The 20,494-nt window shown below is 39.5% G+C and overlaps 1 protein-coding gene and 1 pseudogene across 1 annotated transcript in view; one reads left to right on the top strand and one right to left on the bottom strand.

Annotated features, from left to right (window-relative positions):
- EGF (epidermal growth factor) overlaps positions 1 to 20,494 on the bottom strand; it is a 102,874-nt gene that overhangs the window by 40,705 nt on the left and 41,675 nt on the right. The window contains 8 exon segments of the mRNA XM_086407045.1: positions 1,310 to 1,394; positions 1,397 to 1,484; positions 8,196 to 8,240; positions 8,243 to 8,337; positions 9,429 to 9,554; positions 10,524 to 10,646; positions 17,151 to 17,273; positions 18,950 to 19,075. Of these exon segments, the coding sequence (XP_086263171.1) occupies positions 1,310 to 1,394; positions 1,397 to 1,484; positions 8,196 to 8,240; positions 8,243 to 8,337; positions 9,429 to 9,554; positions 10,524 to 10,646; positions 17,151 to 17,273; positions 18,950 to 19,075 (811 nt within the window).
- Positions 15,419 to 16,720, top strand: LOC147371128 (large ribosomal subunit protein eL30 pseudogene; annotated as a pseudogene).

Genomic DNA, 20,494 nt, shown 5'->3' with positions numbered 1-20,494 from the left:
TGGACAGAAATACCGTATTATTCATAACTGAGCACCACATCATACATCTGGCTCATTTTTAAAAGCCCATTTGTTTCCCATGGGTTATCCAGGCCAAAAGAGATTTTCTGGGACATGGAAAACCTGCCCTGAAGCATTTAAACCCACTCCCTGGGACTTCTTCCTCTGTGTTGGGACCACTGGTTGAGGTGAAATCCCAACTCATTCTCTGTTTTACTTTAATGTGGTTGCGGAGGTGCCAGAGGTTTGAGTTGGCCGCCAGGTCCCTCCATAGCTTTAAGATCCTCTGAAACAGTGTCCCAGAGCCTAGAGTCTCTAAGACTCTCCCGTGAGGTATTATGATTGGCTCTTTCTCACTCAGAAGCAGGAAGTGGACTCTCATTAGCAAACACAAGAGACGCAGCCACTTCTTTTCTCTCCCTCCTCCCCACCCCAACTGTTCCTGGGGCTCACGCAGGACACACACACACACACCCAAGTGCAGCAATGCTTCCTGCAGCCCCAAGAGCGGTGTGCCCAGAGGGCAGACACACCACAGCTTCTCTCTGGTCCTGCTGTCTCCCAGCAAAGAGAAAACACACCATCTCTCCCCCATGAAGAAGACTTTCCTCCCAACTCCAGTGTGAAGTACTTGCTCCCTCCTTCACACTCATTTAAAAGAGCCAACATGTGGGTTTGAATAAATCACTTAGCTTTATGAGGCTTAGTTTCCCCCTGCCCCGCAACCCATAAAATGAAGGGGAAGTTGATCCCCGAAGCCTCTTCCAGAGCCCCCTCTGGGAGTACCCACCTTCATTTGGCAATTATTTATGCATGACCTATGACATTTTTTGTACTGAGATTCAGACCAAGGGTTTGCATTACTTTTTCCTGTGTATATGCCCTTTGTCTCCCTGGTTACACTAAGCTGACCGGAAACATGGAGCTCCTCATGCTCCTGTGTATCTTCCCTGCCACCTAGGTAACAGCTAACCCATAGCAGATCCTCAGAAAAAGCGTGCGGATTGTATCCAGACAGGCTTTGCGTTTCTCTGATTACAACACCCTAAAGTGCAAAAACACACGCTGCTTTCTTGGTCCTCAACATTCACCCTAATGAAAGATACAATCTTGATGAAAGGAGGAAGGTCCTGCTTGGTGGTGGGGAGCGGAGGAAGGGACTGTGGACAGCACTGGGGGCATCTTCCTCTGATGCCAGTCAGGGGACCAGCAATATCTTCCTGTTTTCCAAGTGAAGAATGAGGCCAACTGTACTACATATCCCATCATTCCCATGCCATGTGACTCAGCAACAAAAGAGGAAACATACCCTCTGTCTGTCCAGTAGAGTTTATGGCCAATCCAGTCAACAGCAAGACCTTCTGGTAAACCTACTTCTTCCTCGATAAGCCTTCTCGCTGGGAAGCATCCATATTAGCTCTTTCTATCCACTTCAGGACTGTATGGGCAAAGTATATCAACAAAAGAGAACACAGGCATACAGTCTGATATGTTTAAAAACGTAACGTGGAATATATACAAACAGAGTTAGTAAATCTTTGTATCATACAGTATAATCATTCAGAGCTTGGCTTTGGAGATAGATGCACCTAGAACTGAACTCTCTCTCTGCTGCTTCCCAGATGTGTATAAACTTAGGTAAATTACTCAGAGTCTCAGAAGCTCAGCTTCCTTATTGGCAAAATGGGAATAATGCTATCAAGTGCATTAATTTTATATATATATATATATATATATATATTCCAGGTAATTTGCTCATCTTTGATCACTGGTGAATAACAAAGCCTTCATATTTAAACTCTAATGGCTGCTACAGCCTGAAAGGGAGCAAAGATGAGCAGTTTGATGGGGGCTGTAAGCTGAGCTTTATCTTCCACGGCTTGATCCACAGGACTCCACTCCACTGCAAGTCAGGGCACAAGGCTTCATGTCCCTGTTTGGCATTTATTTGTTTGATCACCTTGGTTAAATCATTTTACTTATTTATATATTTTTTAAATTGAAGTATAGCTGATGTATGATATTATATGTTGCATGTATATAATATAGTGATTCACCATTTTTAAAGTTTATGTTCCATTTATAGTTATTATAAAATACTGGCTCTATTCCCTGTGTTGTGCAGTATATCCTATAGCTTATTTTACATGCTACGTAATAGTTTAAACCTCTTAATTCCCTTCCCCTATATTGCCCCTCCCCACTTCCCTCTCCCTACTGGTAATCACTAGTTTGTTGTTTTATATCTGTGAGCTTGCTTCTTCTTTGTTATATTCATTAGTTTGTTGTATTTTTTTAGATTCCACATACAAGTTATATCATATAGTGTTTTTCTTCCTCTGTCTGGCTTATTTGACTTAGCATAAAACCCTCCATATCCATCCATGTTGTTGCAAATGGCAAATTTTCATTTTTTATGGCTTATTAGTATTACATTGTTTTATATATTTATACTATGTCTTTATTTATTCATCGGTCAATGGATACTCAGTTGCTTCCATATCTTGGCAATTGTAAATAATGCTGCAATGAACATTGGGGTGCCTGTATCTTTTTGAATTAGTATATTTGTGTTTTTCTGATATATACCCAGGAGTGGAATTGTTGGGTTATATTGCTGGGTTTATTTTTAGTTTATTGAGAACTCTCCATACTGTTTTCCACAGTGGTTGTACCAATTTACATTTCCAATAACAGTGCGCATGGTTAAGTCATTTAATCTCAATTTTCTCAGCTATAAAAATGATAAAATCAGATGAGATATTTGCTAAAGTTCCTTTCATCTCTAACAATATACAATTTCATTTTAAATAATCAATTTTGTTCAACAGAACATACCCTGCAAGTACAAAGTGCCTTTTCAGTTTAGTATGCAGACTATCAAATAGGTACAAGAATAAAAAATTGCTATGAGTGGCTGACATTTTAATGATAGCATATGCAGAATATTAACGGTGAGTACACATATATACATAAGATCAGATCAGATCAGATCAGACACTCAGTCATGTCCGACTCTTTGCGACCCCATGAATCGCAGCACACCAGGCCTCCCTGTCCATCACCAACTCCCGGAGTTCACTCAGACTCACATCCATCGAGTCAGTGATGTCATCCAGCCATCTCATCCTCTTTCATCCCCTTCTCCTCTTGCCCCAAATCCCTCCCAGCAACAGAGTCTTTTCCAATGAGTCAACTCTTCGCATGAGGTGGCCAAAGTACTGGAGTTTCAGCTTTAGCATCATTCCTTCCAAAGAAATCCCAGGTCTGATCTCCTTGCAGTCCAAGGGACTCTCAAGAGTCTTCTCCAACACCACAGTTCAAAAGCATCAATTCTTCGGCACTTAGCCTTCTTCACATTCTAAATCTCACATCCATACATGACCACAGGAAAAACCATAGCCTTGACTAGACGGACCTTTGTTGGCAAAGTAATGTCTCTGCTTTTGAATATGCTATATAGGTTGGTCATAACTTTCCTTCCAAGGAGTAAGTGTCTTTTAATTTCATGGCTGCAGTCACCATCTGCAGTGATTTTGGAGCCCAAAAAAATAAAGTCTGACACTATTTCCACTGTTTCCCCATCTATTTCCCATGAAGTGGTGGGACCAGATGCCATGATCTTCATTTTCTGAATGTTGAGCTTTAAGCCAACTTTTTCACTCTCCACTTTCACTTTCATCAAGAGGCTTTTGAGTTCCTCTTCACTTTCTGCCATAAGGGTGGTGTCATCTGCATATCTGAGGTTATTGATATTTCTCCCGGCAATCTTGATTCCAGCTTGTCCTTCTTCCAGTCCAGCGTTTCTCATGATGTACTCTGCATATAAGTTAAATAAACAGGGTGACAATATACAGCCTTGACGTACTCCTTTTCCTATTTGAAACCAGTCTGTTGTTCCATGTCCAGTTCGAACTGTTGCTTCATGACCTGCATACAAATTTCTCAAGAGGCAGATCAGGTGGTCTGGTATTCCCATCTCTTGAAGAATTTTCCACAGTTTATTGTGATCCACACAGTCAAAGGCTTTGGCGTAGTCAATAAAGCAGAAATAGATGTTTTTCTGGAACTCTCTTGCTTTTTCCATGATCCAGCGGATGTTGGCAATTTGATCTCTGGTTCCTCTGCCTTTTCTAAAACCAGCTTGAACATCAGAAATTTCACGGTTCACATATTGCTGAAGCCTGGCTTGGACAATTTTGAGCATTACTTTACTAGTGTGTGAGATGAGTGCAATTGTGCAGTAGTTTGAGCATTCTTTGGCATTGCCTTTCTTTGGGATTGGAATGAAAACTGACCTTTTCCAGTCCTGTGGTCACTGCTGAGTTTTCCAAATTTGCTGGCATATTGCGTGCAACACTTTCACAGCATCATCTTTCAGGATTTGGAATAGCTCAACTGGAATTCTATCACCTCCACTAGCTTTGTTTGTAGTGATGCTTTCTAAAGCCCACTTGACTTCACATTCCAGGATGTTTGGCTCTAGGTCAGTGATCACACCATCGTGATTATCTGGGTCGTGAAGATCTTTTTTGTACAGTTCTTCTGTGTATTCTTGCCATCTCTTCTTAATATCTTCTGCTTCTGTTAGGTCCATACCATTTCTGTCCTTTATCGAGCCCATCTTTGCATGAAATATTCTTTTGGTATTTCTGATTTTCTTGAAGAGATCCCTAGTCTTTCCCATTCTGTTGTTTTCCTCTATTTCTTTGCATTGATCGCTGAAGAAGGCTTTCATATCTCTTCTTGCTATTCTTTGGAACTCTGCATTCAGATGTTTATATCTTTCCTTTTCTCCTTTGCTTTTTGCTTCTCTTCTTTTCACAGCTGTTTGTAAGGCCTCCCCAGACAACCATTTTGCTTTTTTGCATTTCTTTTCCATGGGGATGGTCTTGATCCCTGTCTCCTGTACAATGTCACGAACCTTATTCCATAGTTCATCAGGCACTCTATCCATCAGATCTAGGCCCTTAAATCTATTTCTCACTTCCACTGTATAATCATAAGGGATTTGATTTAGGTGATACCTGAATGGTCTAGTGGTTTTCCCTACTTCTTCAATTTAAGTCTGAATTCGACAATAAGGAGTTCATGGTCTGAGCCACAATCAGCTCCTGGTCTTGTTTTTGCTGACTGTATAGAGCTTCTCCATCTTTGGCTGCAAAGAATATAATCAATCTGATTTCGGTGTTGACCATCTGGTGAAGTCCATGTATAGAGTCTTCTCTTGTGTTGTTGGAAGAGGGTGTTTGTTATGACCAGTGCATATAAACTCATCAATAATGAGAATATTCATAACATAGTTATTAAATAATGAGCTATCATCTTTCTGGATAAAATAGAAAAGGTTCTATTCCATAATTCAAAAATGGGTACTTCTTATATTAAAAAATAATTCTGCTAGTGCTCTGCTTCACCAGCTTAAATGTGTACATGAATCATCAGGGGAATCTTGTTAAAATTCATATTCTGACTCAGTGGTCAGGGGTGGAGCCTGAGAATCTCCAGTTCTAAAAACTCCAGGTCATATTGATGTCACTGGTTCAAGGATCACAGTTTGAAAAGCAAGAAGATGGGACCATTGACCAGAGAAATTAAAAAACATGCATAAGCCATATGACTTAGAGTTCATTTTAGGTTTTCTTGTTCACCTCATTGTAAAAATTACTGGCTGTGTGGGAAAATAATTTGGTAATAAACGAGTCTTGAACTGATTCTATTAATTTTTTTCCTGTTAATATAATTCTTCTATGGAGTTACATAGATTCAGTTCATAGAAAAGAAATAACTATTTGCTAGTGTTAAATTATAATACTTCTATTTGCAAAAATAGTTATATTTGGCCACCAATCCATATCAATTAAACACAGAATCAGTTTACTTCACTCTGTCTCTTTTGGCCATTTACTAGAATGCTTCAAATCAGAAAAAAACAGAAGCATAAAATTTTTTTTTTTAGATATTTTATTTTAATTTATTTTATTTTTTAACTTTACAATATTATATTGGTTTTGCCATATATCAACATGAATCCGCCACAGGTATACATGTGTTGCCCATCCTGAACCCTCCTCCCTCCTCCCTTCCTGTACCATCCCTCTGGGTCGTCCCAGTGCATCAGCCCCAAGCATCCAGTATCGTGCATTGAACCTGGACTGGCGACTCGTTTCATATATGATATTATACGTTTCAATGCCATTCTCCCAAATCATCCCACCCTCTCCCTCTCCCACAGAGTCCAAAAGACTGTTCTATACATCAGTGTCTCTTTTGCTGCCTCATATACAGGGTTAGTGTTACCATCTTTCTAAATTCCATATATATGTGTTAGTATACTGTATTGGTACTTTTCTTTCTGGCTTACTTCACTCTGTATAATAGGCTCCAGTTTCATCCACCTCATTAGAACTGATTCAAATGTATTTGTTTTAATGGCTGAGTACTACTCCATTGTGTATATGTACCACAGCTTTCTTATCCATTCACCTGCTGATGGACATCTAGGTAGAAGCACAAAATTTAAAAATTCTAGGAACAAAAGCACCATCTAGTAATAACTAAATCATTATCAGTTCAGTTCAGTTCAGTCACTCAGTCATGTCCAACTCTTTGTGACCCCATGAATTGCAGCACACCAGGCCTCCCTGTCCATCACCAACTCCCGGAGTTCACTCAAACTCATGTCCATCGAGTCGGTGATACCATCCAGCCATCTCATCCTCTGTCGTCCCCTTCTCCTCCTGCCCCCAATCCCTCCCAGCAACAGAGTCTTTTCCAGTGAGTCAACTCTTCACATGAGGTGGCCAAAGTACTGGAGTTTCAGCTTTAGCATCATTCCTTCCAAAGAACACCCAGGACCTATCTCCTCTAGAATGGACTGGTTGGATCTCCTTGCAGTCCAAGGGACCCTCAAGAGTCTTCTCCAACACCACAGTTCAAAAGCATCAATTCTTTGGTACTCAGCTTTCTTCACAGTCCAACTCTCACATCCATACACGACCACTAGAAAAACCATAGCTTCGACTAGATGGACCTTTGTTGGCAAAGTAATGTCTCTGCTTGTGAATACTAAATCATTACGAAGGGAGGTTAATAACTATATAACTTCATCATTATTGGGTGATTAATTTTCAAAAAAACACTATAACATGTCATTTCAAGCACATTCTAATCTAGCACAAAGATAACTAAGAAATTAAAGACCAAATAGCTGATTGGGTTGATAATTTAGAAATTCTAATGTTTATACAAAAACACTTCATGTAAAATTATGTAAATAACATCCTACATTGCCATTCACACGTGGACTATAAGACTTATGTTTCTTGATTTTCATGATCAGGAGGTCACCAAATTCCTTCCCTATGTGTGTTAGTCACTCAGTCATGTCTGACTCTTTGTGACTCCATGGACTGTAGCCCACCAGGCTCCTCTGTCCATGGAATTATCCAGGCAAGAATACTGGAGTGGGTAGCCATTCCCTTCTTCAGTGGATCTTCCCAACCCAGGGATAGAACCTGGGTCTCCTGCATCGCAGGCAGATTCTTTACCATCTGAGCCACCAGGAAAGCCCTCCTCCCCTTAAGGCCATGTATTAAATGCAAATTAGTAATCCGTACTTACTATGCTGCACCCCAAACTCCTACTTCTCCCAAAACATAAATAAATCGAAACCAATTTGTGGCACTCCCCCAGTGCATATGGTACTGTGCTAGCTTCCCATTCTCACCTCCAAAGAAGAAGCTAAACCTCAGATTCTGTTTAAATCATCCCTAAAGCTGAATCGTAGCAAGGACCAGGGTTGGTTGCTTGTTTAGTTGCTAAGTCATGTCTGACTCTTGTGACCCCATGGACTATAGCCCGCCAGGCTCCTCTGCCCATGGGATTCTCCAGGCAAGAACTCTGGACTGGGTTGCCATTTCCTTCTCCTGGGCAGATTCCTAACCCAGGAATCAAACCTGGGTCTTCTGCATTGCAGGCGGATTCTTTACCAACTGAGCTACACAGCTTATGGTAACAGAATCACCCTTAAAATTTTCTCAAGTGATGTTTCAGTGACCATTTAAATTTTTCTTTGCCTAATCATTCCAAGCTTTGTGGCAGATTTTCAAGTAGCCCAAGTTATCTTTTATGATAAAAATCCTCTATTCTGTCCTTAAAGCACAGCCACGTCTGTTCAAGTAGCAAAACCATACCTTATTTTCCACAGGGTCATGATCAAGGGCAAAAACCATTCCTATCCTATTTGTTGGTAGACCAGGGTTCCATAATCTGTTCCATCAAAATGCATGTATCGAATGTCTTGAGAACTGGCAAAGAGCAAAAATGGTGGTGGTCCTAATAACCAAATTTGAATATGGCAACATTTAAAATAAGCCTTGGAACCCACAAAGCCCTTCGGACTCTTTCCATTCATTGTGCCCTCTTCCTTAACTCCTGCAGTACTTGTTTTCTTCATTTCCCACCAGCACTGTGGTACGTTAAAACAGGCAAAAAGACTGCCTTTTTCATGAGTTGACATATGGTCAGAATTTTATCACCGGATTCCTCCCTATGTATCTGCTTTTAAAATGCAAATTACTTCTAGAAAGACACAGTATTAAGTAACAAATATCTCAGCTAAATGATGCAAGTCTTATGCTGTAATCTCCTGAGTCACACATATTGAAACATTAATATTATTAGATTGTATTGATTCATGTCCAAATAAATTCCCTTCTCTGGACTGGATGCTTTTCAAATGGAGGTAACACTGTGTGAGTTAATAACAAGATCCCTCATAATTTCAGAGCTCACATTAGCTATATTACTGAGAAGTTAAGACTATTGGAGTCTGAGTAAAGCAAGCTCTTCAGGTTCATCACTTACGTTACCCCAGATTACAGGCATAATGAACCTCAGGAGATATTATGTCAATTTGGGATAAATCCAGGGTTTCCAAGGCTATTGAAGGACACGAGGGATGTAATATTAGAAGATGAAAACATAGCTGGAGCACACAACTTTAATTTTGTCATGGAAAGGACAGAACTTGTCAAAGTATTACGATTATTACATTTACTGGAGAGATGAAAATCATATCAATCAACAAATATTTATTAAATGCCTCTTAACTATAAAGCATTTTAAGACTGTTCTTATTCTGGTTATGACTTTCATATATACTGAAATGCCATACTTGACATTATAGCAAATCTTTGCTTAATGTTAACTAACTTTAAAATGTTTCTCAAACACACAATTATTATTTATACAATGATAACTTATGTTATTTATACTTAAGTGATCTGTTTTCAATTTCCAAAAAAAAAAAAAAAATTCAACTGCCTATGCAGAAGCCAAAAGCAATTTAATACTTTCTAAATTAAATGGTGTTTTTCACATAACCTTTTCCCAGAGACGCACTTTTGAATGTTCACAGCACTAGCCTGAAGGTCTATGGCTCTTTTTGTCCAGTTGTAGGTCATACCCAGGAAGGCAGCCACATTTCCAGGATACGGGGCTGAGAGGGGTGCAGGGCTGGCTACATCCCCCATTATCAGGTGATGAACAGCCTACAAAAAGCAGCTCCTTGGTAATGATGCTATGCCACTCAAGAATACACCAATTTTTCCTCAAAATATTGAGGTGAACCAAATATACATTGATTTTTAAGACCATTTCCATTGTAACTGTCATTCATACTGTTACAATCAAGTTTATTTTTCAGAGATTAGGAGGAAAATGTCACTGTACTCTATATTTCCCTATAACCTGACATCGTGAATGTTAAACCTTCCCAGTGCCCCTTGCCTTCTTGATCTATCACTGAGTTTGTGAACAAGTGCTCTGGTAGCTGGCTGGAATAAGTAGCATGTTTTGATGAGTTTGGCAGCTGGTCTAAATCTGGCATGTATGCTAAGTCGCTTCAGTCATGTCCAACTCTTTGAGACTATCTGGACGGTAGCCTGCCAGACTCCACTGTCCATAGGGTTCTCCAGGCAAGAATACTGATTAACATATTTTTTTCTCCCTCACATTTTCGGACTCTTGACTTCTTTTGCCCTTTTTGTTTAAAAAAAATTACACGTAACTCATCTGCTAACTTTGAGTTATAACCTTCGCTCTACATACTAAAGTCTCTATGAAGATGAAAGTAGGGAGACAGTCATAGGTACACAGAACAGGCCAAGCGCTCCATATCCAGTATCTTGTTTAATGCTGGAGGCAGGTATCATTAACCTCTACAGAGGAGCAAGCTGAGACAAAAGAAGGCAAGTAACTAGTCCAAAACAATACTGCTAGGAACTGATACTACTACCTCAGAGCTGTCTAGCTTCAAAGCTCTGGCTTATAGCTACTACACTATGCTCTCTAAAAACAAGAAACAAACAGAAATCTTAGTTAAATTCATATGTTAATCCATCATGTAAATATATTTCAATGTATAATGTTGGGAAATCTGTTTTCCTTTGTCAGTAGTTGTGATTTTTAGGTGTCAGTTAGAAAATAAATGCTTTCAAACAATAGGTAAACAAGCTTACCACTGCATGTCTTTCCATCTGTGTCAAGCACTGAGCCTTCAGGACAGGAACATATGGGACCGTCTGATGTCAGAACACAGTCATGACTGCATTCAGACACATTGCTTGGGCAGGAAATTAACTCTAATGAATGAAAAATAAGGTCAAAATTAATGTTAAATCAGATTTATGGAAATTTGGTAAAATCGGTTGCTAACAAAAAAATGATCTCCTGAAAAGAGTAACTTAAATAAAGACTGAACATGTATGAAATGCTATGGTAATGGAGATATAAAAATAAAGAAATAATTCCAAACCTAAAGCAAATTAATGAACGACTTCTGATTTTGGAAAAATGATTCGTTTCCTCAAAGCTTCTTTTCTGTCAAATATTATTTTTAAGTTATTAGTCATCAAAATTCCAAAATATTTTAGATAGAATTTGGGCAAATGATTCTCAAGTTCACCTAGAAAACAAATTATATGGGTATGAAAAATCAAAACATCGTGTGACTATCTTTAGATGAAAGAAGAGAATGAGAGGCAGTAAATAAATATCAAAATGTATCATAAAGGTACAATAATTAAAACAGTTGGTAGTGTGTAAGAATAGATCATGAGGATAATAGAATCAGATAGAAAGTTCATTTTAGAAAAGACTCAAGTACAGATAAGAATACGGTATGTGATAAAGCTATTTTAAGTCACTGAGCATGTGGGATATCATCCAGTAAATGTAAATAAATGAGGAAAGATTTGGGGCAAAAATTAAATCCCTGTATTATACCACACATCAACATAAATTCTAAGTAAATCAAACATTAAAATGTAAAATATATACCATAGAAGTTCTAGAAGTTTGGACAATCAAGTGAGATTATATGTGTCCTGTGTAACGTATTAACATCACGCATCTAAGTACAGCTGCTCACGAGTAAACCATATGGCGTTAGAAGGGCAAGTTCCACAAACAAGCACAAAGGTGGTGGGTAATTTCCAAGAAATTCATTGCCATTCATCCTTTATTCTGTGCCTCATTTGATAAGACATATGACACTTTATCGTCTGTGAAGCAGTACTAGGCCATATATACATTTGGCCACACTGTGACTTTTAGGACCTTAGTTGCCAGCCCAGGGCCAAACCAGGCCCTGTGGCAATAGAAGCACCAAGTCCCTTACCATGGGACCACCGGGGAATTCCCACATCATTTTAAACCTTTGTTTCTACTTACCTATGTTAGTAGATTCAACAAGAAACCTATAAGAAGTTATGTGAGCATGTAGTCCTAAACTTGAATTGAGAATATCCATATAAACCCATATTCCTCTTTTTAAAAAGTGCTTTCCTAATTTTGATGCCCCAGAAGCCCTCAAAACAATAACTAACTTTGTAGAGAATTATGTTATCTAAATACAATTTGTCATTAAAAGGAGGCAGTAGCCCTGAGAGATTGCTGATTCTAGGTCTAGAACATAATACATACAAGACAAGACAGGAAAACATGTCCTGCCAGGTAGAGAAAACTATCGAAGACTGCTGGGATCTGGAATCCATTTGGAGAGCCTCCCATCAGCCAAACAGGAAACAATTTGCTCATTGGTAAGCATAACAGCTGCAATGGATTGAAACATATAAAAAATGTTAAAAATTCAGGAGTTCATAATGATACTTACAAAAAAATTCCCAAAGTCCTTCTATGAAGACACTATCACCCTGATGCCAAAACCAGACAAAGACACTACCAAAAAAGAGTTACAGGCCAGTATCTTTGATGGATATAGATGCAAAACTCTTCAAGAAAATATTAGCAAACTGAGTCCCACAACACACACAAAGGATCATGCACCATGATCAAGGTGGATTCATTTCAGGGTCACAAGGATGGTTCACTGTATGCGAATCAATTGATGTGATACACCGCATCATCAAAAGAAAGGACTAAAATCACATGATGCAGAAAAAGCATTGGATAAAATTCAGTATCCATTCATGATAAAAACTCTTGCAAAAAGTGGATATAGAAGGAACATATCTCAATAGATATGACAAACCACAGCCAGTACAGTGGTGAGAAGCTGAAAACCTTCCCATTAAAATATGGAACAAGAGGATGCTCTCTCTCACCACTTTTAGTCAACACAGTATTGAAAGTCCTAGCCACAACAATCAGACAAGAAATAAAAGGTATCTGAATTGGGAGGATAGAGGTAAAACTGTCAATATATGCAGATAGCATGATACTTTATATAGAAAACCCTAAAGACACCACACAAAAAATATTAGAATTGATAAATAAATTTGTTACAAGACTAATATACAGAAATCTCTTGCATTTGTTTATACTAATGATGAAATATCAGAAAGAGAAAGTGAAAAAAAATCAATCCCATTTATAATTACATCAGGGAAAAAAAATAGGTAGGAATAAATCTAACCAAGGAGGTGAAAGACTTATTCGCCAAGACCTATGAAACATTAATAAAGAAGATCAAAGGTGATTCAAGGAAATGGAAAGATACCCCATGATCTTAGATTGGAAGAATTTTAACAATATTGTTAAAATGGCCAATCTACTGAAAGTAATCTACAGACTTACTGTGATCTCTATCAAATTACCCATGGTGGTTTTCATAGAACTAGAACAAATAATCCTAAAATTTACTTGGCAACACAGAAGACCCAGAATTGACAAAGCAGTCTTGAAGGAAAAGAACAAAGCAGAAGGCATAATCCCTCCAGATTTTCGACAAAATGCTACAAAGCCACAGTAATCAAAACAATATGGTATTAGCACGAAAACAGACATGGATCAATGGAACAGAAATAAACCCACACACCCAAGGTCAATTAGTCTTTCACAAAGGAAACAAGAATGTACAATGGGGAAAAGACAGTTTTTTCAGCAAGTGGTGTTCACGTGTAAATCGATGAAGTTAGAACACTCCCTCACACCATACACAAAAATAAAAACAGCATAAAGACTTAAATATAAGACACGACATTATAAAACTCCTAGAAGGGAACACAGGAAAAACATTCTCTGACGTAAATTGCACCAATGTTTTCTTAGGTCCATCTCCTAAGGCAAAAGAAATAAAGACAAAAATAAACAAATTGGGCCTAATTAAACTTACAAACTTTTGCACAGCAAAGGATACCATAAACAAAACAAAAAGACAACAAGCATTGGTGGGGAGGATATAAATTGATGCAGCCTGTATGGAGGTTCCTTAAGAAATTAAAGCTAGAGTTACCATGTGTGTGCTTAGTCGTTCAGTCATGTCCAACTCTTTACATGGCTCAGATGGTAGAGTTACCATATGATTCAACAACTCCACTACTTGGCATATATCCAGAAAAAACAAAAGCTCTAATTCAAAAAGATACATGCACTCCAATGTTCATAGCAGCACTATTTACAATAGCCGAGAAATGGAAGCAATCTAAGTGTCCAGCAACCGATGAATGAATAAAGATGTGAGATGTATATACAATCGAATATTACTCAACCATAAACAAGAATGAAATAATGCTATTTTTAGCAACATGGATGGACCTAGCGATTATCATACTAAGTAATTCAGACGAAGACAAACATATGATATCACTTCCTGTGGTCATGTATGGATGTGAGAGTTGGACTGTGAAGAAGGCTGAGCACAGAAGAATTGATGCTTTGAACTGTGGTGTTGGAGAAGACTCTTGAGAGTCCCTTGGACTGCAAGGAGATCCAACCAGTCCATTCTGAAGGAGATCAGCCCTGGGATTTCTTTGGAAGGAATGATGCTAAAGCTGAAACTCCAGTACTTTGGCCACCTTATGCGAAGAGTTGACTCGTTGGAAAAGACTCTGATGCTGGGAGGATTGGGGGCAGGAGGAGAAGGGGATGACAGAGGATGAGATGGCTGGATGGCATCACTGACTTGATGGACGTGAGTCTGAGTGAACTCCGGGAGTTGGTGATGGACAGGGAGGCCTGGCGTGCTGCGATTCATGGGGTCGCAAAGAGTTGGACACGACTGAGCGACTGATCTGATCTGATCTGATATATGGAATCTAAAAAATAGTACAAATGATTTTATTTGAAAAACAGAAACAGACTCACAGACATAGAAAACAACTTAGGGTTACCAAAGGGGGAGGGTGGGTAGGGATAAACTGGGAACATGGGCTTAACAGATGCATACCACCATATATGAAATAGATAAACAGAAAATTTAGAGAGTTGTATTTCATATCTCAATACCCAAAAAACTATAATAGAAGAGCATTCTTAGTCACTCAGTCATATCCAACTCTTTGGGATCCCATGGACTGTAGCCCACCAGGCTCCTCTGCCCATGGGATTCTCCATGCAAGAATACTGGAGTGGGCTGCCACGCCCTCCTCCAGGGGGTTGTCCCAACTCAGGGATCGAACCCAGGTCTCCTACATTGTAAGCAGATTCTTTACTGTCTGAGCCACCAGGGAAGCCCATATACATATATAAGAGAATCACTTAGTTGAACACCTGAAACAAAATAATATTGCAAACCAACTATACTTCAATAAAAAATAAAATTAAAAAATCCATCAGGCACCTTTGAAAGGTGTTAAAGAACCAAGCCATTATTCTAAATAAAGAAAAAAAAATCCAAGATTTATACTGCCTTATCTGTAAGAATCGTAACTTGAAGTAACCAAATAGTTAATGAGAGTACATTTTCTTTATAAAAGTATTATAATTAATAATTTAAAAGAAATATAAGAACTAGATATCACCATTCAAATCCCTTGATAAAATAGTGGAACCAGGAAATGAGTGTTCACGGCTACTACAACCATTCCCTGAAAGATGACTAGGCTCTTTCTTGCTCCCAGTCATTGTGGCAGCTGCTCTTGGTTAGGGGCAGTCCCGCACCTATGGCAGAAAGATGGTGATCCAAAAGAAGACAAAAAAGTTGCTGAAGTAGATCAGTTCTAGGCTCCAACCTGTTATAACAAGTGGAAAGTCGGTGCTGCAGGTACAAGCAGACTCTGAAAATGTTCAGATAAGGTAAGAAGAAACCAGTCATCCTTACCAACAAATGCCAAATGCCCGAAACAAATGGAAATCTGAAATAGAGTACTATACCATGTTGGTCAAAACTGGTGGCCACCACTGCAGTGGCAGTGATAGTGAATTGGGAGCAGCATGTTGAAAATCCACAGCATGTATGTCACTGGCAAAGCCCACAGGGGTCCTTGGAGGTACTGGGGGAGATAAGATAGAATCTAGGTAATAAGGTCTAACCTCTTCTTTGGGTTTACCAGATGGAACAGTGGTAAAGAATCCACCTGCCAAGCAAGAGATGTGGGTTTGATCCCTGGGTTGGGAAGATCTCCTGGAGAAGGCAATGGCAACACACTCCAGTTTTCTTGCCTGGAAAATCCCATGGACAGAGGAACCTGGTGCACCACAGTCCATGGGGTTGCAAAGAGCCAGGCATGACTTAGCAACTGAGCACATACACAACCTCTTCTTTGAGCTATTTTTTTTTTCAGTTGCCCACAGAGGGCCTTGTGCATGCCTGATACTGCAGCTCCCTGGACTGCAGGGGACCTCACGCAGAAGCACTGTGTTCAGTAGCTCAATTCAACATGGTAGAGACAGGCCATGTACACAAACCCTAAGACCAGCAGAGAGAGCTGGAGTGTGAGCACTACCGCAGCCAGGAGGCCCAGTGGAAACTCTACCCCCTACCCTGCTATTGAGAACCCTATAAAGCAGCCCTGCCTATTGGGGGAGCCAGAACTACGCAGGTCAGCTCACATTTCTCCAATCTCTGATCAATAAGGCTTTCCTTTGCTGCTGAACCAAACTAGGTCTCTTTCTATTGGCATTAGTGATGCTGGGCAGGAGGACTTTGGTGGGGACTGACTGAAAAGGGTTGGCAACATGCACGCTGGCTATTATTGACCCAGGTGATTCTGATATCACTTGAAGAATGCCAGAACGGACTGGTGAAAAGTAAATCGTGCATATTTTTTCTTCAGTAAAACTGCCCACAGTTTAGAACAAATGTCAAAAAGTGAAACAACCAGATGTTATGTGTCTCCTGATGGGAGTATAAACATACCAATGAAGCATTATTGTCAAAATTTCAAAGTCTAATCTGATTAAGACTGCAGATCTGGCTACAAGTGTTCAGAAGACAGGGACATCATAGAAGTATGTTCAATAAAATCCAGAGTATGAGAAATTCTGCAGGAAAAAAAATATAGTTTCTTCAGTAAATACTTGCTAACACAACACAAGGAACCTGTTTGCATATTTAGTCAAATAAATCAACTACTTAAAAATATTTTTAAGATAACTTGAAAACAGTTTTTTAGATGTAATAGTGTACTATGATTATATTTTTATATGCTTATCTTTTAGCTATATATAATGAAATATAATAAAATAGATAAACAGTAAAATATATAAGTACATGCTTAATGGAGGTTTTGATTTAACAAGTCTTGGGTAGCGTCTAGTCACTTATGTTTTTAAAAAACAAACCAAGATAAAACTCCAAGTTAATTCTGATATATACTACTGATCAAAGGCCACCAAGCCAGACCATAGACACATTATAAACCCTGAAAATGGAGGGAATAAAGTAGTTAACACTTGTGACTTACGGTGACACCATTTCCCATCAGGAAGCAGGACATATCCCTCAGGGCATGTGCAGTAATAGGATCCAGGGATATTTTCACAGTCATCTGTGTAGCCATGATTCCGAAAAGCACACTCACTGACATCTACACCATGGCAACAGCAAAACAGTCAGAAGGTAATTTTTGGAAATAAATTGTAGTATCATTAATACATGAGCAATAAGTAGGGTATCTCACACCTCTGCCTGCTATAACTGACTGCAGCAAGACAGTTTTTGCTACTCTGACAAGGGGTGAAAGTACCCCAATGTTCATCGCAGCACTGTTTATAATAGCCAGGACATGGAAGCAACCTAGATGTCCATCAGCAGATGAATGGATAAGAAAGCTGTGGTACATATACACAATGGAGTAGTACTCAGCCATTAAAAAGAATACATTTGAATCAGTTCTAATGAGGTGGATGAAACTGGAGCCTATTATACAGAGTGAAGTAAGCCAGAAAGAAAAACACCAATACAGTATACTAACGCATATATATGGAATTTAGAAAGATGGTAACAATAACCCCGTGTACGAGACAGCAAAAGAGACACTGATGTATAGAACAGTCTTATGGACTCTATGGGAGAGGGAGAGGGTGGGAAGATTTGGGAGAATGGCATTGAAACATGTATAATATCATGTATGAAACAAGTCGCCAGTCCAGGTTCAATGCACGATACTGGATGCTTGGGGCTGGTGCACTGGGACGACCCAGAGGGATGGTATGGGGAGGGAGGAGGGAGGAGGGTTCAGGATGGGGAACACATGTATACCTGTGGTGGATTCATTTCAATATTTGGCAAAACCAATACAATATTGTAAAGTTTAAAAATAAAATAAAATTTTAAAAAAATATAGAAAGCAAAAAAAAAAAAAGAAAGTTCAATTATCCCGAAAGCCATCATTTAAACTGTCACAGTTTATTCTTTCAAATATAGATTTTCATATCAAAATTACTCTTGGGATAAAGTAGCACTATTTCCCCTGAAAAGATATAGCCATTTAAGGAAAGCCCATGGAAAGTTCTTGACAAGGACAAGATATCCCACGCTCTGCTCTTCAGCCTTCTCAATGCTGACAGGGGTCCTTTACCTAAACTTGGGAACATTCCCCAGCAGTTTTACTCTGGCTGAAACCCAGCCTTCCAGATCACCGTTCTATGCAATGGCTCTCATCTACTGGTCCCATGTAAGCAGGGGGCCACAATTAACAGGAAGAACCCAGGTTTACCTAAAGTCTCATCCCAACTAATTCCACTGAATTCTTTTTGTCAGTACTTCACTGGCCCTCCCAGGAGAAGGGACACAGCATTTCTCCCTAGGTTCATTACATTGAGTCTGGAGTCTCAAAATAGGAAAAGCCTAATATAACCGGCCCTGGCACAGTCTTTCAAGATCCTGAACAAACGGTTACATGATGAGATGTGGGAATCACATACTCTTTGAGGATCTCTTAAGAGAGCTAAAAAACTTGACAATACTGACATTTTGCACACCATCAAACCAAACCCATGGAGGTCCATGGAGTCCACTCAGAGAATTCCTGCCTTATATTCATCCCTGCGTAGCCTCTGAAAGTATTTTATCTAGGAACAGAAGATATAAAGGAGAGCTGAAAGTGCTACAAAGGCTTTAAAATTGGGGGGGGGGAAATAACATTCCTTTTCTGGGGGAAAAATATGAGGAAATTTGAATTTGGTTTCATACTGAAGTTCTTGATGACCCACTGAAGACCAGCCACTGGCTAAGCTGAGCTGAGCTTGCTCACCAGATTACCTTTACAGTTCTTTCCATCTTGGCTTAAAGTGTATCCCTCTGCACACGTGCACACTTGGGACTTAGGCTATTGCTCACATATGCTGCTGCTGCAGTTACCTTTCTTCAGTTTGCAGAGTTTCTGATCTAAAAGAGAAGACAGTTAATTTGGTGCAGAGGTGTGTTTTGACAGGGATGGTGCATGATCCCTGCCTGGTTCTTAAGAACTCCAGTCTTCCTGCGACATCAGCAGGAGTGTGGTTTCACAGTGGTGGCACTGCTCTAGGGTCAAACCATAGCCCAGATTACTCAGCATTCCAAAGCCCATTTATTTCTCTAATTGTACTCCTCCTACAGTAGCTCTCAGGATGAACAAAGTGTGTATGTTAGTAGCTCAGGCGTGTCCAGCTCTTGGCGACCCCATAGACTGTAGCCTGCCAGGCTGCTCTGTCCGTGAGATTCTCCGGGCAAGAATACTGGAGTGGGTTGCCATGCCCTTCTCGAGGGGATCTTCCTGACCCAAGGATTGAACCCGGGTATCCTGCATTGCAGACAGATTCTCTACTGTCTGAGCAAACAGAGAAGTCCTAGTTCTTAGGTTAGGACATACAATTAAATGGAAATGTCACTCCTTGGGTTATAAATACTAAGTACAACTTAATAGCTTTATCTTTTTGACCTGCTTTTATGAAAATATGTGTTTATTTTAAAAAACAAGGCACAAATGTTTGTTTTTTTTTTTTCTGATGCTGTTTCTTGTTGAAAATGCTGAAAATGAAGTATGTTTAAGAAGCAAAAAAGGTACAAAATTAAGAACACAATTTCTTAAGTATAATATTTACAGGTCAGATCTATATATTTATCTATTTTTAGGGTCATTATGTAAAGAAGAGCATCTTTCAGACAATATATTCCATTGCCATATGTCGTATCCTCAAATTTCTGAGTTTATTGCTGCCAGCATTCCTTGTTTCATAAAATAGCCAGAGTGAGTAGTAAAATCTGCTCAGTGAGGTAGGTGCTTGGGTTAAATTAGCCAAATACACTGAACAACAAATGGCCAACCTGGTACCTTTGGTTATCGGAGTCCTGGGCTAAACTGGCAACACATATATCCCTATCACAATTTGCTCCTCATTTTTTTTTCTGCCAATTTTAATGACTTTATGAAATACTATGGGATAAGCCTGAGTTTGAGGGCAGCTGTCAAGGTGCATTTTGGAGGCCAGAGCTCTGGCAATGGGAGATGGCAGGGGAAGAGAGTTGGGGCCGTGGACCAAGAGTCCTGGCATAAGTGAGATCAGTGACAGCCTGAATAATGTGAGGAGCCAAGGACCTACGGAAAGGACCACTGAAAACCCAGCCTTCTGTGAAAGAAACAAGCACAAGCAACCAATCATCGAGAGCCTAAGCACGGAGTATGTGAGGGGCCTAAGCTGTCCTCCATGTAGGTTTGTTTCCCTGGCCTCTGTTCATCTATTAGTACCTAGAATGATGGCACCTAACTCTGGCTCTGCCCCTTTCCTTCTACTTCAAGTCACTAAACACATTCCTTGACCAACAAAC

Source organism: Bos grunniens, chromosome 6 (genome assembly GCF_055505025.1).
Source record: "Bos grunniens cultivar Pamir isolate PY7600 chromosome 6, Bosgru_T2T1.0, whole genome shotgun sequence".
In the NCBI taxonomy this organism is placed as follows: domain Eukaryota; kingdom Metazoa; phylum Chordata; class Mammalia; order Artiodactyla; family Bovidae; genus Bos; species Bos grunniens.
This window is presented reverse-complemented; position numbering and strand designations above follow the sequence as displayed.